This window comes from Gopherus flavomarginatus, chromosome 6 (genome assembly GCF_025201925.1).
Source record: "Gopherus flavomarginatus isolate rGopFla2 chromosome 6, rGopFla2.mat.asm, whole genome shotgun sequence".
In the NCBI taxonomy this organism is placed as follows: Eukaryota; Metazoa; Chordata; order Testudines; family Testudinidae; genus Gopherus; species Gopherus flavomarginatus.
Window position 1 is genome coordinate 2243826 of NC_066622.1, and position 19037 is coordinate 2262862.

Below are 19037 nucleotides of genomic sequence, written 5' to 3' on the forward strand. Positions count from 1 at the left end.
AAAGGGCTGTGAGACAAGGTCTGAGGAGTCTCTCTCCACCCCTGGAGAGAGAAGGGCTGGCTGAACTGGAGCAGTGCTGGGGAATAGGGCAGGGGAGCTGGGGAGCTCCAGCCTGGTAAACCCCCAGGCTGAGGCCTTGGTGAAGGCTACAGAGGTACTGGGGCTGCAGAGATACAGCCTGGGAATAGGCAGTGGCAGCACATTCCAACCCCTTGCCAATGATGAGTGGCCATTACGGACTGTGTCTGCCCCAGCGAGCGGGGGCTAGATGATTGCAGTAGCTACTGACGCAAGGTGGGCTCAGAGGGTTGGGGGTTCCCCTGGGAGGGGAGACCTAGAGCTTGGGGTTACTGCTGGGGCAGAACCCCAGGTAAGGGGCACCGGGGTCTGGGGGGGGATACACAGCTGAGGCAGGTGAACCACCAGCCTGCAGAGGGTGCTCTGGGCTATAATCGAAATAATTCCCATGACAAAAAGCAGGAGGCACTGCACCGGTGAGTCTCACTTCACTACAGAGGGCTATATAATTACTGCCAATCAACATGGGTTTATGGAAAATAGATCCCATCCAACTAACTGGATATCTTTTTTTTTGAGATTACCAGTGTGGGTGAGAAAGGTAATAGTGAGATATAATATAATTAGACTCCTGTAAGGCATTTGACTTGGTACTACACAACATTGTGATTAAAAAACTAGAACAATATAAAATTAACAAGGCCCACATTAAATGAATTAAAGGCTGACTAGTGGGGTCCTGCAGAGATCAGTTCTTACTTTTGTCATTTTTATCAATGACTTGAAAGAAAACATAAAATCATCACTAATAAAATTTCTGGATAACACAAAAACTGGGGAAGTGGTAAATAAATAAGAGGACAGGTCACTGATTCAGTGCAATCTGGATCACTCAGTAAACTTGCCGCAAACAACATGCATGTTAATATGGTGTTGCGGGGTAGGTACACTCCACTCTGGGTGCCGGGTGCTGTACGGTGAGAAGGAAAAAAAAACTGTATAGCAGCCAATTAGGTTCTGTTTTCACGACCCTGACTATAAAACATGGTAGTACGGCCTGGTGGCTAGAGTAAGTCCTCTCAGGGCAGTGTGGTCTGAACGCCAGAGTCAATAAAGGCACCCACTTCTGGGGTACTGTGTGGCCTGTTGGCTCGTTGGGGAAGTGGAGCACCACCTAGGGCTGTGTGGCGCCCAGGGAGGGGGACTTGGGTCCTCCCTGCTCCTCTGAGTCCCAGCCCAGGGCCCTGGCGGTGGTGGGGGTGCTCACCACTGAGTCAGCAGGGATCCTCCCAAAACATGCTCACTGGTTCCCCGGTTCAATCATTGGAGAAAAGTCTAAGTCCCCTGGGCTGCTTCCTACCCTTTCTCCCTTGGTGAGGCTCCACAGTTCCCCCAGGTCTCTGGGGTCCTCCAGTGGGGTAGCTCCTGCCAGTGCGCTCCCTTTTCTGGCTTTGTCAGGCAGCCTGGAGTCCGTCTGGAGCTCTGCGTGCCGTGGCTCCGTAGTTGGGACCTGTAGCAGCTCCCGGAGAGAGCCTGCAGCCTGCCCAGACTGAATTGGGCTGCTTCCTTTTATACTCTGCCTCCAGCCTGAGCATGCCCAGCAGAGTCAAAGGGGTGGGGCTTCCTCAGTGTGCTAAGCACAGTTAACCCTTTGGGGGCTGGTGAGGGGTAGGTACACCCTGTCACATATAGCTAAATGTAAATGTATTATCTAGGAACAAAGAATATAGGCCATACTTTTGGGATGGGGGACTGTATCCTGAGACGCAATGACTCTGAAAAACATTGAGGGATGGTGACGAATAATCAGCAGAACATGAGCTCCCACTGCAACACTGTGGCCAAAAGAGTTAACGTGATCCTGGGATACATAAACTGGGGAATCCCGAGTAGGAATAGAGAGGTTATTTGACCTCTGTATTTGGCACTGGTGAGACTGCTGCTGGGATCCTTTGTCCAGTTCTGGTGTCCACAATTCATAAAGGATGTTGATAAACTGGAGAGGGTTGTTGCCTGATCTACTGATTATTAATTATATTGATCAACTTGAAATCTCAGTTAATGCTCTGTGGGTTGGCAGGATCCTGTGAGCAGACCCAGAAACATTAAAGTTATTACAGTGATGAGGTCCCTGGTGTGCATGAAGGAGAAATTACATTTAGGAAAGGCATTCTGTCTGTGTAATAATTGTATTTAGCACAACTAGCAAAGCGACAAACGCTCCAACCGAGGAAAGAAGATAGAGATAATATAAAATGAGCATCTGAGCATTCATATATTCACACCATACCTTGCAGAAAAACCCAAAATGTTAGTCAACCTCCTTCTCCTCCTCCTCACCACCAGTGGTTGTCATCCTGACATCTTCCCAGGCATACAGGCAGGAATACAGCTTTCATAATGTGTTATGCTGACACCAATATGCCTAATACATATTCAGCAGGGGTTTCAGCACGTCTTCCTTATTTGAACATCCACACCCTAGTAACGTTGCGATGCCTTTCTTCCGTAGATTACTAGGCTTTTTACCTCAAGTCCATTAATTGCCATGGCATTCTTGTGGTCAGACATCTGCTGACGTTACAACTTTAAAATATTTCAAGCCAGTATAAATTGACATCTTGGGGTTACCTGTCAGCAGTTCAGTCATACTTGTTGATTCCAGCATTCTATCTTGTGATATCTTTTGATCTAAGTTACTCCTGGTTAGCTGTACATATGGACCTTATGCCTTCATTAGTTTAGCTAAACTATTGTCTGACAGGCCTTCAGACTTATAGGCTCATTGGGTTACTGCCTTAACTTTGCCTTCCTCAGCAAATACCCTATACCAACAGGGTTCAGAGAAGAGCCATGAGAATGATTAAAGGATTAGAAAATCATGCCATATAGTGATAGACTCCAGGAGCTCAATCTATGTAGTTTAACAAAGAGAAGGTTAAGGGGTTACTTGGTCACAGTCTATAAGTATCCACATGGGGAACAGATATTTAGTAATTGACTCTTCAATTTAGCAGAGAAAGGTCTAACACCATCCAATGCCTGGAAGTTGAAGCTAGACAAATTCAGACTGGAAATAAGGCAAACAATTTGAACAGTCAGAGTAACTAACTGTTGGATCAACTTACCAAGGGTCGCTGTGGAATCTCCATCACGGACAATTTTGAAATCAAGATTGGATGTTTTTCCAAAAGCTTTGCTCTAGGAATTATTTTGGACAACACAGCTACAGGCACTTGTAAATCTCCACTCTGAGTTCGTTCCTCCTTCTGAGAAATTTTCTCTGATGGCTGAGGATCATGTGTGTTGTCAGATGCTACCGGTATGGTGCTCTGCTCTGTTCAGTGTTGATATCACTCGGCTGCGTGTGTGTGTTCCCTCTGTGTGCTGTCCCAGCTCTGCGCAGATAGCTGACACAGCAGACCCAAAGAGAACCCCTAATGACCACAGAGCCTAGTAAGGTCAGGCACGTTGGCCAGGTTTATTGCCGCATGGACACAATTGAAGTTCCCTGTGGATTTCTTAGTCCAACTCAGGGCATACTACGAGAAAGTGCCTCTTGGCAATGGACTCAGCTCAGTCAGTGGCGGGACTTTCCACTGCCCCCTCGGCTGGACAAAGACACTGCCCCAAGGATGCATTCTTATACACAGGTACAAACAAGTTACACATCACTCCTGACGTATTGAGGTGCAACCCTTCTACGTAGCAAGGTACAACCCCTCTACGTAGTAAGGTGCCGCCTCTCACCTTGTACATGTTGGTTTGAACAAAACAATGCTATCCATCATATTACCCTTTTGCCCCTGTCATTGGGATGGGTCGGTCTGTTCCTTGTTATCTGTGTGGAATGTGCAAGTATGTGAATGTTCTGATCTCTAGTGTCAGTACCTTTTAGGTACGTATGTTCTTGCAACATCAGCCCTTTACTTGCCAGCTTCTGTGAGCAGGGCCTGCCTCTGGCTCACAGCTTAACTTTACTTTACGTTAGCAAAGTCTTGACCATTACTTTAGTTCAGGCCTTAGGCCTCATACCAGGCCTCTGATACCAAGGTTTATATCTCAGGGCCTCCTCTTACTACAACGTCTTGTTCTGACAGATTTCTGTTACCAGTCTGCCTGAGGCATCAGGTGATCAGGCTGAAGCCACAGGATCTTTAGGGGAGGAGATGATGAAACACACCAAGGGTCTAAGTTTAAAGCTTTATTAATAAAATAATAAAATAACAGCAGAGTGAGAGGCGCTCCTCATGTCTCTCAGAGGAAGGAAGAAAGTGTTAGTGCCCCAAGCCCTAACCCACTTTCATACTCATACACGCTCTACCCTAGGCTGGCCAAGCCTGAGTGTAACGTAAGAAGAAGAGGGGGAAGGGTGAATGGGAGTTCTGTCCTGGGCCCAGGTCATCTGGGGTCTGTTGTGATCTCCAGATTGCTCTGGCTCTCAGGAAGGTTTTAAATCCAGGGTTCCTTTGGGGGTGTTTCATTCCATGACCTCTGTTCCCAGTGCTCTTTGTACCAGTCCAAACTGGCTTTCTGTGGTCTCCTCAACTTTTCCAAAACACATCGGCTCCAGACACACCGGTGGGACTTTGTTTTCCCCTGTGTTGGCCATTGCTGTCTCATTTGTTTTGTGCTGCCTCTGCAGGTCTCTCTGTTTAGCAGAATTCTCCTTTCTCACGGCTGGTTGGGCGGGGAAATTCAGGCCCCCCTCTTTATTGGCAGGAGCCGAGCATTGGCTGTTTGAGCTGCAGTCTTGGGCTGGAGTCGGTGCTTTATCTTTTGACTGAGTGAGCTGGAGTGTTGAGTTAACCTGTTCTCTGCTCTTTTCCTCCTTCCCCCTTTTGGCCTCTCGCTCCCTGCAAGGGAATCTTCCATTCCACACTCACTCACACCTTTGACCCTTCCCGAAATGCCCTGCGATGCTTGCAAAAGTGTTAGCAATATACAATGCTGATCTGCCTTCCCCAGGGGACCCATTGAAGGAGGTGGCCATTGGGGTGAGACATTGTCATCTGAGGCACCAGAGGTTTTTGCCCTTGAATAGAGGAGGAGGTGCAAAGACTCTGATCTCAAGTGCATGGGCCACATGCATACCAAGAGTGGAGTATATATATGGACAAACACTTAAAGAAAAAATCCCCAATCCCTTTAAAAGATGGTTTATTGAAACAAGGGTTGCCAACCTTACCAGTCTGAAACAAGCCCACATGTGACATGTACAAGGTATAGACACGGGGTCCAAGGTCTTTGATTGATGAGTTTCATTCAAGACTTGCCAACCGCAGACAGCATCTACCAAACTAGCTGATTCTTGCAACTTCACAGCTCATCTAGAAAGCACTGATGAGGCATTATTAAAATTGATTGCATTTCAAAACTTCTCTATTCTCAGGGATCAGTTGTTGGGCTGCCTGCAGATAGCCTGAAAATCTTACGTCCATCACAGTTTTTGTGTGTTTGGAAGCACACCCTAGTGTGAATTATACAAGTCTTATGAATCACAAATCAAAACATTGTACATAACTGCTAGGAGCAAAGCTATGTGCTTCCTTAAGTCTTGCCACTTTCAGCATAAATGCTGACTTTGATAAATTGGCTGAAGAAAAGAATCAATAACATGCTCCACCTTAGTAATGCTTTAGTTCAAGGCTCTTAGAATCATGATGAAGAAGAATGTCAGTAACAGAAGCTATGCCTTGTGCGGGTCTGTACGCGGTGCTGGAGTTCACATTATGATGGTAATGCAGCCCCTAAAATGTCAAACAGACAATGCTGCTCATTAAGACAAAAAGGACAAATATCCCAACATAACGCTCACATGCAAAACACGTGTCATAGTGACAGGAAAGCACAAACAATGTGTCAACATCCCCCTCTGAAGCAGCAACAGACTTGTAAGCAGTTCCTCCCTCCACTGGCCCGATTATACTTTATTTAGGCTCTATATTGTTGCCAGCAGCACAGTATCTGAGCATCTAGATGCTCAGCCGTACCCAGAAGCTCCTCATTCACTTTTCCTGCTACTCAGTGATCTTAACTGCAATTTTAGGTGGATGGAGACAAGATTCAGTTTAAAATAAAGTCCTGTGCAATCTTCGCTGAAACCCCTCAATTCTGGGTCTCCATGTGCTTTTCTGTAGGACATCTTGTGTTGAAGCCCTAAGAGAGGGACAGTGAAGTGACTCTAGCCCATCCCCAGGTTACAACAATCTCTGACAAGCGTTTTAAACAAGTGGCTTTTCTCTCCCCACGTTCATGAAAATATTTTGGTCAATACCAATGTAAGATGGACTCATCTTTGATTAAATGTGGGACTTTCCCCATTTCTAAATACTAGAGGGAGTTCCTGATGGTGTTTAACACATTTACCATATGGAGAACAAATGATTTCCACTGTTCTCTCCTCATTGCTGATAAGCAGTAACCTGATCCAAGGAGCACTGAAAAGAAAGAAGCCTCAGTAATTAAATTCACCCCACGCCAATTTGACAAATTGAACCCAACAGGAATGTGCATAAATTGAATCCGGCTGATTAATACTCCTACTATAGGCGTAGTTGCCTCCTCGCCTGGAGTTACTGATTAGGGGAAAGACCCTTTTCCAATTTACCGAAGGTGATGTGGTTACATCCCCTAGCTCATAGCCCAGCATCACACATTTGCCTATTATGGCCTTTACAACAGGGCTTATTAGGGGCTGACTCCCTTGATTGCACTACTGGAGAGGGGGAAATGATCTGCCCACTGGGGCACCTTCAGTCACATATTTTTCCCCATTTATGAATTGACACATAATATACAGCTAAAGAAGTATCATTAGTCCAAGTTATAACTAGACTGGGAGAGGGATAGTTCAGTGGTTTGAGCATTGGCCTGCTAAACCCAGGGTTGTGAATTCAGTCCTTGAGGGGGCCATTTAGAGATTCTGGGGATTGGCCCTGCTTTGAACAGGAGGTTAGACTCCTGAGGTCCCTTCCAACTCTGGTATTCTATAAACTTAGAACTATCCCATATCTTGGTTATTAGTACAGCTGTCAATCAATCACAGTTAATTCACATTATTAACTAAAACAAAAACACAGGGGTGTGTTTTCATTTTTGATGGAGCATCCCTGGTGAGGAAACATCTCTTCTACCAGAGCCTTAGCAGTGGGGAACTGCTTTCACCCACTTTGAAAGAGATCCACTACCTCCTACTTTTTGTGTAAGAGAGAGTAGTCCCACAAAATCAATTCGGAGGGCTTAATTGGTCCCTTGATGTTTTTGAAAGGAAACATACACGGAGAGTTTTAACTGCAAAGTTGGTTTTACAATATTTTATTTTCCTTGTATAGGACTTAAAATTAGGGATTAAGTCCTTTTGCCTTCCCTTAATCAAAGAAATTCAATGGGAGTGACAAGTTGGATCACAAACATGTAAGAGTCTGTTTACATCACATCCCTATGATCCCTTTTTGGAGAATAAATCAGCGTTATTGTTTGGACATACATAGGATCCATTTGACCTTTTACCTTGAGAACATAAAGCGGCTTGATAGGGCAAGAGGCTAAAACACTAATACAACATAATAGCGGGATGTGTAAGAGGTGAACCATTTGAGCAGGCAAACCTTCAAATACCAGGACAACAAACATTTTATAAGGGCGTTATATACCCAAGCAGAATTCTAAAAGAAAACAATTCATATATTAATTGACAATACACCACAAAGTTCCATTCCAGTACATTATGATTAGCTGAATCAACCTATAACCCAAAAGACCAGGTTAAACCTGGAAACACTGAGGTTTGGTGGGGTCTAATCCCAAGATCAGGCCCAATGTCAGAATTATTATTACGTGGGGAACCCTGACACAGACGGTTGCAACACTCACACTTAGGAAAAGCCTTCCGTAATAGCAAGGTTTTTTAACAGTATTAGCAAATTTGGAAACACTCCTACCCAGCAAGGCTAGATAAAAATAATACAGAATGAGCATCTGAGCATTTATATACTCACACCATCCCTTGCACAAAGACCTGAAAGTTATCCTCGTCATCCTCACCATCACCAGTGGTCATTGTCTTGGCATCTCCCAAGGCACAGAGGTCAGGATAAAACTTTTATAATGGGTTATGCTGACACCACTATGCCTAATGCATGTTCAACAGGGGGTTCAGCCCCTTTTCCTTATTTCAATTTCCACACCCCACTAATGTTGGGATGCCCTTCTTCTGCATGTTACTAGGCCTTTTACCTCAAGTTCATTAGCATGTACGTCCATTAGTTGCCATGGCATTCTTGTGATCAGACATCTGCTGATGTTCCAACTTGTAAATATCTCAAGCTGGTATAAACTGACATTGTGAGGTTACCTGTCAGCAGTTTAGTCAGTCCAGCATTCTACCTGGTGAAATCTTACAATTAAGGCTATGATTCTGTCATGGAGGTCATGGTTTCCGTGACTTTCCAGGACCCCTTCTGGGACAGGGCTCGAATAGCTGGTAGCCCCGGGGCTGCTGGAGCAGCAGCTGCCAGAACAGCTGATCAGTGGCCAGGCTGGGGCTAACAGAACAGCTGTCTGGTGGCCAGCCCCGGGGCTGTTGGAATAGCAGTCCCTAGCCCGCAGGAGCAGCAGCTGGGATTGGGTCAGCCCCTGCTGCAGGACCAGCAGTGGTGGGGCTGGAGCAGCTGCAAGCCCCAACACTGCTCTCTTTGTCCTCCCTCACCCGGGTATTTTTAGTAAAAGTCAGGGACAGGTCACAGGCTTCTGTGATTTTTGTTTATTGCCTGTGACCTGTCTCTGACTTGTACTAAAAACACCCATGACAAAATCTTAGCCTTACTTATGATCCAGGTTTATTCCTCATTAGCTGCTTATGCTAAGACTTTTTGGGCCCTATGCCTCGATCAGTTTAGCTAAACTATTGTCTGACAGGCCTGGAAGCTTGTAGGCTCATTGAGGTTCCTGCCTTAACTTATAGCTATGCCTCCCTTGGCAAATACCTATACCTACAGGCTAGCTCTGAAGATGGGGGTAACGTGGCAGGATGATTCACCCTGAGTATGGCCTTACTAGATAGTCAGGGATCTAGGATGGTGCTATCAATGCCTCCAGTAAGTGGAAGGCCTTCAGATACTTCTTCCGGTTTTCCATATTCTCTGTATCCATCCCACAATATTTTTAGACTGAATTGTCACAGAGCTCCTGCTGAGTGCCGCTGTTACAACCACTCCTTGCTGGGGAGTGACTTCCACCAAGATACATGGAACACAGCACATACATTGGTCAGGCGCAGATTCTGACCCTTGCACGATGGACACTTCTTACAGCCAGCCACTTTGTCACGGTAAGCCATGGTTCAAAACCAGCGGTGAACCAGGCCTGGCAGAAGCAGGTCACTGCTCTGACAGCTGAGGCAATACAAGGAACAGAAATGATCTGGTTTCTAAAACCACCAAGAAGAGAAATCAACATAAACCCCCATAATTATCCTGAAACGAACAATGTGTTTCTAAGAATAACTGCCAGAAATACAGTGGACACCACAGAGAGAGAGAGACTCTGAATGCCCGGAGCTAAATGGTGCTGGAAGGAGGGAGGCCGGGACTGCACAACCTTTTATAACCTAGAAGGAAGTGACTATCCCATAAGTGAAGATCAGCCAAGGCAATTCTCAAAGGTCAGAAACATGATTTCAATGAACACTTAAACTGACTATAGGAGTCACAAAAAAGGGACTAAAACTGGCTGGCAGAAATATGTTGAAGCAGAGTAAGTGAATTACACCAGTACAGTATCTGTCTTCCTGCAGACTCTGTTGGCACACTTACTTGAATCCATTTGTGATGGTACGTTTAAGCCTGCCAAGGAAGCCGACTACATGCTCTGATCTTATGCCAAGCTCCCATTAACAACTGCATTTTCTATTGACGCCAGGATGTTCATTAACTGGGATCCATAATTACAAATAATTTAGAGACATACCATTTTCCATTACTTGCCAGTTGTAACCTAAACCTGACCTTAGAATGCTTTATTCTTAGCAAAAATTCACAGAATAATCATCTTGCAAATGACCGTTGTGCTACAGCATAGATATGATCAAGCTAAGGGGCAGAGCACTAGAAATGCCTGTAGATCACTTTTGCCCTGGGAGTTAAGCATTCCCAATCAGGATTGGGGGGCGCCTTGTGCTTGGTGCTGTTCATATTCAGACACACAGACAGGGCATCCAGCTCTGAAAGCTTATAACCTAACTTAAGGCAAGGTGAAACAAGTGAGCAACACGCAACAGGAGGGAAGATGCAGGAAGAGTAATCGAAATACACGGCTACATAAGCTAGAAAGTGCAAAATGTGGGTAGATCCAAATCAATCACTTTTTAAGGGATTCCAAAGCCAGCACGGACCGTTGTGATTCTGTAGCCTGAGCTCCTGTGTAGCACAGGCCGGAGAACTTCCCTAGAGTAATTACAGAGCAAAAAGTACAATTTGGTTTAATCAGATCCCATCTTTTGCTGGGAGGTGTAACACAGCAGCTGTCCGTGCTGAGTGCATCTCCACACACAAGTGCTACACACTGCTTCCTCCCTAGTAACCCACTTCATCGAATGGCAGAACCCCACTCCCACTCCCACCCTTCGGAAGAGGGAATCCGTGAAATGAGATTCATCACTACACTTTGAGATCAGGGAGTTTTCCAGTTAGATATCAAATCTCTCTTGTGGCTTGGAGTCACAGCTTGACCATGCATGTGCTGGGTCTGCTTTGAACAGCATTGTACTGTATGAACTATACCACTCTAGCGTTTGGATTCTGTACCCCTGTGCCAAACAGTCGATAGAGGGGATTGTGACAAAACCCAAGAAATGTTCATACAACCCAAAAATATGAAATGAAGGGGCTTTAAATCTGCTAGCAGGAATCCTGTGTATTACAGTAACCTTACAAGGATTATAAGTGGATAAGATTTCTCAGAAGCAGTTACTATAACGCCATTTCATTAGTCCAGAGACTTTCCTGAAGAGGAAGGAAGATGATGTTTTTTCTGGTGAATAAGGAGAGAGAGCCCACGGAGCACGTGCCTTTGAACATCACACCCCACTTCTTGGAGTACAAAGTTAAGGTATCATGGAATCCAGTTAAACAAACATCTGATAAACCAGTAATGAAAAAACACCTTTTCTTTGTATGAAGCCATAATTTACCTGTCAACACTGAAAAACCTTTTGATTCCACCTAATTTGTTTACACACAGAATCTTTCAGTATTTAATATAAAACAAACTAGTCTCACAAGCAACTGTCAAAGCCACAAGAGCTTGTGTGCTATGATGTTCTACTGTATTATAACAATACAAAACTACAAAAATAAGATGTTACATTATTTGTAAAATATATCCATTTGCTTGCAAAATGACTTACGGATTCAACTTTTAAATTATGGAATAAAATGTTACATTCTGGTTAATACTTTACAGAGAAATAGATGTTAATTCTGTTCTGATGGAGGGCAATACCCTCTGAACCAGGAACTAGCTAAGCCAATTCATAGTATTTTCCAGTTTCCGGATCAAAGTAACAGTTTAGACATGGATCATACAAAAGAGTCAGAACTTCCTCATCCTCCTCAGCACTGAAGTCATCTTCACCTGCGTGAAGGGAGAAAAATTACCCTGTTAGTCACCCTTGAAACACAGCAAAAGCACCCTTCTATCACAGACGACAATCTGGCAGAGTGCCTCTGTAGGAGGGTGTAACCTCTTGGCTTTTGTGCAAAATACTAAAATTGTTACCTTTGAGGTTAACATTTATTCCTGTTTTCATTCACGTTTCTAAAGGTTTATATTTAATTGAGGTAAAATTATAATGCAAAATTTGCCTAAGAACTGAAAGCACAGACAGTTTGCTGGAATAGCATATTAAAAGTTGGTCTAAAAAGCTATGTATTGATAACGGAGATCTTTCTCAAAGAATTGCTTAAATAATTGTATATTAGTATGCACAACAAATACAGTGAATCAGCTCTTAATCTGTGAAAATGAAATTGCATTAACCATGAAAATGTTCTAGATGAAAGAATCAGATAATCTAACGTAAAGCAAAAGGTCTTGATTTAGAGATTTTATCCTTGCTATGCTTGTCTCAGACAATTTACCTTTAAGTGTGCTAACTTATTATATAATTTGATCAGATTTCTGTTGTTGAAAGTTATAAATGTATTAAACATAAGCAATTAAGTAGGTACAAAATATTTCACTAATTGGCTTTAAACAGGTGGGTGGAGAAATTCTGTGTCAAAACTAATCTAACAAATTTATTACAATGTCAGTAGTGATGTAATAGGTAAAGCTGGCATTTCTTTGACTATAAACTCCTTGTGTATTGGATCGTGCTTCCAGCTGGTAAATAAACTTATCCAAAATGTTATTGGTTTGGGAACCAGAGATGGTGTTATTCTGATAAACCTTTTTTATGTATAGAGCAGCAGAAATAACAGTTTAGATCCTGCTCCAGATGTATTTTGCCATCCCTAAACCAAAAATGAGTTCATTTAAAAATGTATAAAATTTGTAAGTAATTAGTTCTTAAGTATAGTGAGGCAGTGCACCATTTTGAAAAAAAAAACCCACAGCAAATAAATTACGAAACATTCAAGAAATATAACTGAAAATTAATTTCTACACATGCACTATAATGACTGCATTTCCCACTGGTCTTGACATCATACTGGTCATTACATCATGACATTATAGGTTCATTAGTTTTGTTATAACTGTAAAAAGACGTCAGTGCAAGTCTCTGGAAACCAAAGTTACAATGCAAAAACAAAAATTTGGTGATCATGTGTGCCAAATTCTGATGTCAGCACAGGTGGAAGTAAGCTGGTACTCCCCTGTACGGCGTACTGGCAAGAGCTGGTATGATGTACTGGGGTGGCCTGGCTTCCCCAGGTGGCAATTTAAAGGGCCTGGGGCTCCCAGCAGTGGCTGGAACCCCAGGCCCCTTAAATTGCCGCCAGAGCCCTGCTGCTGGAGCCCTGTGGTAGTGGCAGCGGGGCTTCGGGGGCTATTTAAAGGGCTGGGGCTCCTGCTGCCTCTACTGCCCTGGGCCCTTTAAATAGCCGCTGGAGCCCCGCAGCCACTACCCCAGGGCTCTGGGGGCTATTTAAAAGGCTGGGGTGGTAGAAGCAGGGGAGTCCTGGGCCCTTTAAATAGCCCCCACAGCCCTGGAGTAACGGCGGGGCTCTGGGGGCTATTTAAAGGGCCCGGGGCTCCCGCTACCTCTAATGCCCCAGCCCTTTAAAAAGGCCCAGAAGCCCTGCTGCCAGAGCCCTGGGGTAATAGCGGCAGCTGGGGGCTCTGGCAGTGGTTTAAGAGGCCTGTGGAGATAGCAGCACCGACTCCGTGCCCTTTACACTGCTGCCGAAGCCCCCGGCTGCCGCTGCCATCCTGACGGGGGAGGGCACTTACTGGTACAGGGTGGGCCGGGGCTGGCTCTGACCCCCACATCCCCGCCTCTTCTGCCTGAGGCCCTGCCCCTTCTGGGGCCAGAGCTGGCCCCAACCCAGCTGCGTACCAGTAAGTCCCTATTTCTGCTTTCATCCCTGGATGTCAGTTATGCCGTAAAGACACATAGTGGATGGAATCCACTGATCTATCTCCTGTTGCCCATTCCCAGCCACTGGCAAACAAAGGCTGGGGCACCCTCCCTGCTCATCCTGGCTAATAGCCATCGATGGATCTATCCTCCATGAACTTTTGCTATTGGCTTCAATGGGGCCAGATTTTCACCCAGTAACTCTACTAGAGAACATGGTCAGGTGACACACAAGAAAATTTTGCAGTGCTTCATTTCACTACAAGGATTAATGCCAATTCAGTTTCTATTAACACTACAGAAGTCTGTTACTGCTAAAACAAGCATTATGCACCCTTACAACAACTTCCTGGTTCCTAGACTTTACAGCATGTTAGACATCTTGTAGAAAACTTGCATTTTGCATGATAACGTCATTAGTGATTTTTTTCCAGGTAGCAGACCAGCCAATAAGAATTGGGTCTACCTCAGTTCCAACAACTACTGAAATGTCTACTGCTTTCTGGCAATACAATATTTCTATTTCTTGAATGTCAGTTTGTACATTAACCCCGATGTACAAGATTGTAATGTAGGAGTGAGATTTTCCAGCCCATCACCCATTACAGGCGACGGGCGTATGAAAACTCTCAGCACCAAAGAGTTAATAGGATGCAGCCAGCTAATAAATCAGTTTAAAGCTAATATTTTGAGCATTATGTTAACTGCAAGAATGTTTTTAGCATATGGAAATCAATTCTTAGCCTCAAGTACAAGTACACTGACAGTGCTAAAGATGGATATGTACTATGAACATTTTGTACAGTAAAGTTCTTTTCTCAGTTCTGTCTTTTATAAAAGCTAAATGTAAGTTATGATATATATCTCTTTGATAGGAAATAATTCACAGTTGAATGCAATCTGTATCCTGCATTTCATCCTAAATGTTTACCTCTTGCTCAGAACAGTAATGCAGATCATGTGGTTTGTATGCACTGCTACCTCACAATAAGTAAAATAGCCTGTTATGCTAACAGCACCAGTTTCACAACACTCAGAATCTATTTACAGCTGGGACTGAACTACGATATATAGGTTATATTATCAGGTGGCCAAAAAATAGGCTGGTGTGTTAGATGCGCACAGAAATACAGGTTACTTGCCTGTATGATAATTAGAGTTCTTTGAGACGTTTGTCCTCATGGGTGCTCCCCATCAGGACACACTTGATGAGAGATTTTTTGTCAGCAGTATCAGTGGGTCTGCACCTGCACCCACACAGCCTTAAGGTCCAGTACAAGGGCATATAGGAAGGGGTAGTCTTGCCGTCTCTCCACTTCCTTCTCAGCTACAAAGCCCAGCAGCAGGACTCTGCATCTGAGGGAAAGAGGGGAGGTGGAGCAGCACCCCAAAGACAAAACATCTGGAAAAGCTCCAGTTACTGTACAGATAAATAACCTTTCCTTCTTCAACACTGAATTTCGTCTCCCATTTTGTTGCCCAGTCTCACAGTTTTGTGAGATCCCTTTGTAAAACTTTGCAGTTTGCTTTGGATTTAACTATCTTGAGGGCCACAACAGTGGAACAGGCATATTTGAGGACTTGTCAGTTCTCTGCATCTGTGAAGGCAGATGAGGGCTACAGCAGGATGGAGACTTCCAGTTGTCTCGGACGCTCCTGCCACCGGGTCCAGGGCTCCTTCCTGTCAAGTTTTGTGAGGTTATTGCCTGCACACCGGCTCCTTCATGTTAAAAGCTGTCATGCATAGGCCTCTGCCAAGGGTGTTAACATCTCTCACTATCAAAGTCCTGTGGTGATAGATAAGTGGTGGTGGAAACAGAAGCAACGAGCTTTGGGAGTTCCTAGTCACAAATCTGCATGCAGGTGGTGGCCGGGTGTTGGTCATCTTGCACTTGGAATCGTGAGACAGAAGTGCAATTTTGGCAGCTGCCACCATGACTGAGCAGTCCTTTTCAGGATCCCGTCTGCTCATCCTGAAAGAGGAAGGGGCCAGAAAAGGTGCCCTGAACATAGGCTGTCTCAATGCCCTCCTGGCTGGGTAGCCGTGTCCATTGGGATTACTTTACCCTATGCTCAGAACATCCCAAGCAAAATAATGACGTTCACCACTTGGCATGCATCCGATGAAGTGGGTATTCACCCACGAAAGTGCATGCTCCAATATGTCTGTTAGTCTATAAGGTGCCACAGGATTCTTTGCTGCTTTTACAGATCCAGACTAACACGGCTACCCCTCTGATACTTCACCACTTGGAATGTTCAAACTCTTGTGGATTCCCTGAACAGTGACTGTCCTGAAAAAAGAACTGCCATAATAGCTAGAGAACTTGAAAGATTTGGCATCAATATTGCTGCCCTAAATGAGATCCGTGGGCAGATGAAGACCAATGAAAGAAGATGGAGGTGGCTACACTTTCTTTTGGAAAGGAAAGACATCTGAAGAGAGGCATATTCATGGGGTTGGTTTTGCCATCAAGAACAAAATTGCTAACCAGCTTTTAGAACTCCCTATGGGTATTAACAAATGTCTCATGACTCTTCATCTTAAGCTTAGTAATAAACCAGTATGCCAAGGTCATTAGTGTGTACACTCCCAAACTGGACGATGACGAAGACAACAAGGAGCAGTTCTACTGTGCTCTTGATGAAGTTCTCACTGCCACAGCCACAAGCTTATCCTCATAGGTGACTTCATGGGTGACATCCTGAACTCTGGAGAGACACCACTGGGAAAGAAGGGCTGGGGAAAGTTAACTCTAATGGCATTCTTCTCCTCAGCAAATGTGTGCAACATGGTTTGCCTATCACAAAATCATCTTTAGACAGAGGGATACATATAAGACCACTTGGAAACACCCATGTTCCAAACACAGGCATCTTCTTGACTATGTCATTGTCAGAGCCTGTGATCGTACTGACTGATGTCCATATTACATGATCCATGACAGGTACCGATGACTGCTCAACAGACTATCGTTTAATCAATCATGAACATGCGGCTTGCCCCATAACACTGTAAACAACTAAAAGGAATACAGAAGAGATTTAACATCAAGGCATTTCAAAATCATGCTAGTCATTAGACCCTTCAGCAACGGCACACTGAGAGGCTCTCTGCCCTACCTGACAACATCAATCACATCCAAACACACTGGGAGATTTTAGAGGTCCTGAGCTCCCCCATCTCCTACAGAAGGGAACAGGATCTCCAGCTGGTCAGCAGCTTGGAAAATAAGGATGAAATGTTGCCTCATTTAAATCGATGGGAGTTTTGCCATTGATTTTACTGGAGTCAAGCTCACTTTACATGTCTGAAGTCGGGTATCTAAAAACTAAGGTGCTCAGGGGCCATTTCTGAAAATTTGGCCTTAATTCTTCTCTAAACTCAGAGGCATAAGAAATTCATTATTTTTGTTTGCATTACGGTAGGGCTGCCATGTTTATACAGTTATCATAGCCTAGAGCATGGGTATAAAGACAGCCTCCTACTTTATACAAAAGGGTTTTCACTGTTGTGACAGGGTCGGGCCAGATGGCTACAGAAGACTGTTAGAAGGCAGATATATTAGTCCCAGATTAAGTAGATCCCTTTTCCCTGGGTAAGGTAACAGGGGCAGTTCCAGATCAAGCAGGAACTTGCTGGAACCAACTAAGGCAGGCAGGCTAATTAGGTCACCTGGAACCAATTGAGAAGAAACTGGTAGAATCAATTAGGACAGGCTGGCTAATCAGGGCACCTGAGTTTAAAAAGGACCTCACTTCAGTTTGTAGTGTGCATGCGAGGACCTGGGAGCAAGAGGCACTAGGAGCTGAGAGTGAGAAGTACAAGCATTATCAGATACCAGGAGAAAGGTCCTGTGGTGAGGATAAAGAAGGTGTTGGGAGGAGGCCATTGGGAAGTAGCCCAGGGAGTTGTAGCTGTTGCGCAGCTGTTCCAGGAGGCACTCTAGACAGCTGCAGTCCACAGGGCCCTGGGCTGGAACCCAGGGTAGAGGGTGGGCCCGGGTTCCCCCCAAACCACCCAATTCCTGATCAGACACAGAAGGAATTGACCTGGACTGTGGGTTCTACCAGAGGAGAAGGTCTCTGGGCTGATTCCTGACCCACATGGTGAATCTCTGAGGCGAACAAATCCGCCAATAAGCATAGGACCCACGAAGGTAGAGGAGGAACTTTGTTACACTGTATTCCAGGTTTTAGTACCTGAAAACTGCTCACAATCTGGACATCACTAAAGGCATACATGGGCCAAATTTTGACCTGGTCTCTGTGGTTGTAACTCTACTGGATGCACTGTCAGATGAGCTGCACATTTAGCAGAATATCCCTAATGTTTTGTCCAATATGTTTTGTCTTTGACAATAGCAAGGTGCTCAGATCTGTACTGTAATTATGTGTTTCAGAGTTAATTTACAAATATTGCCAAGAGTTGCAGCCTGAGCAACAAGATTATTTAACATGGGCCTTAGAATTCTCTTTTATGAGCAGTTAAGGTAAGTAAATTGATGAAAAAAGAGGCAAATTCCAAAGAGTTTTATGTGTGAGTCATTTACTACCCATTTTGTCATATGAAAGATATCAAATAAAATGTAATGGACTCTAAATCATAAACATCAATGACCAAAGGAAAATAAAACTTTTAAAGATATCAAGCATATTGGCTCAAATTTTGCTCTCAATTACATCTCTGCAACCCTATTGACTAGAAGTCTATTTCTTGCGACACCTGGATACATCTCTGGATATGTTTCTAAAGGAGAAGAAGCTTAAGAATGTAATTGTAAACTTTAAAGTGAAGTTGTTTTTATGGAATATTGGCCATTTGGGTATTTCCCTTGCATTATGCCCAAAATAAAGAATATCTTCCAAATCTTTTATTAACATTAGCAAAATTATATTAACTTTTTTGTTTTAGGATACGGTTAAAGAAGTATATAAAAGATGACAAGGATATTTTGTATGAGTAATAAATAATTACAGGTGTTCATTACTGATATGATTTTGTTATCTTTGGCACTCGAGTATTCATGATTTCAGAGTCATAAATTCTTGAAGGCTGGCTGTTGCTATTTGTGCAACTTCCCAAGATAGTTTAATAGTTAATTTTCTAATCTAATATGTTGTTCAAAATAAAGATTGGAGAGCATGGGTTGTTGGTATGAACGTTCTGATCCCATTCACCAAGCAGTTCAGGAATTTAAGGGTAAGTAGTAGCATGCAGTTCTTCTGTCAGTGAACCTGAGTTAAGGGATTGAGGGAAAAAACATGCATTGCACTAAAGCTCTAACAGGTTTATTACAGAATAGGACATTTTTGTATAATGTCTTTCACACAAAGTACTGCAAAGACCCAATTACCACTTACAGGTCAAACTTTGTCTTGTTTTTGCAGCTGTAAAGGGTTTGTCCACTCAAGATGGCTACAAGTACATTTCAAC

At 44.0% G+C, this 19037-nt stretch overlaps 1 protein-coding gene across 8 annotated transcripts in view; it reads right to left on the bottom strand.

The window, feature by feature from the left end:
* CFAP20DC (CFAP20 domain containing) overlaps positions 1–19037 on the bottom strand; it is a 209889-nt gene that overhangs the window by 12346 nt on the left and 178506 nt on the right. For 6 of the 8 annotated variants that reach the window (XM_050957360.1, XM_050957359.1, XM_050957358.1 and 3 more), the window contains exon 16: positions 7346–11652. The exons of 1 other annotated variant lie outside the window; for it this stretch is intronic. In XM_050957360.1, coding sequence (XP_050813317.1) covers positions 11540–11652 — 113 coding nt within the window. In that variant the 3' untranslated portion in view covers positions 7346–11539. Of the gene's footprint in view, positions 1–3131; positions 3142–7345; positions 11653–19037 lie in introns of those variants that run through there. One more of the 8 variants, XR_007774955.1, reaches the window with a different exon arrangement.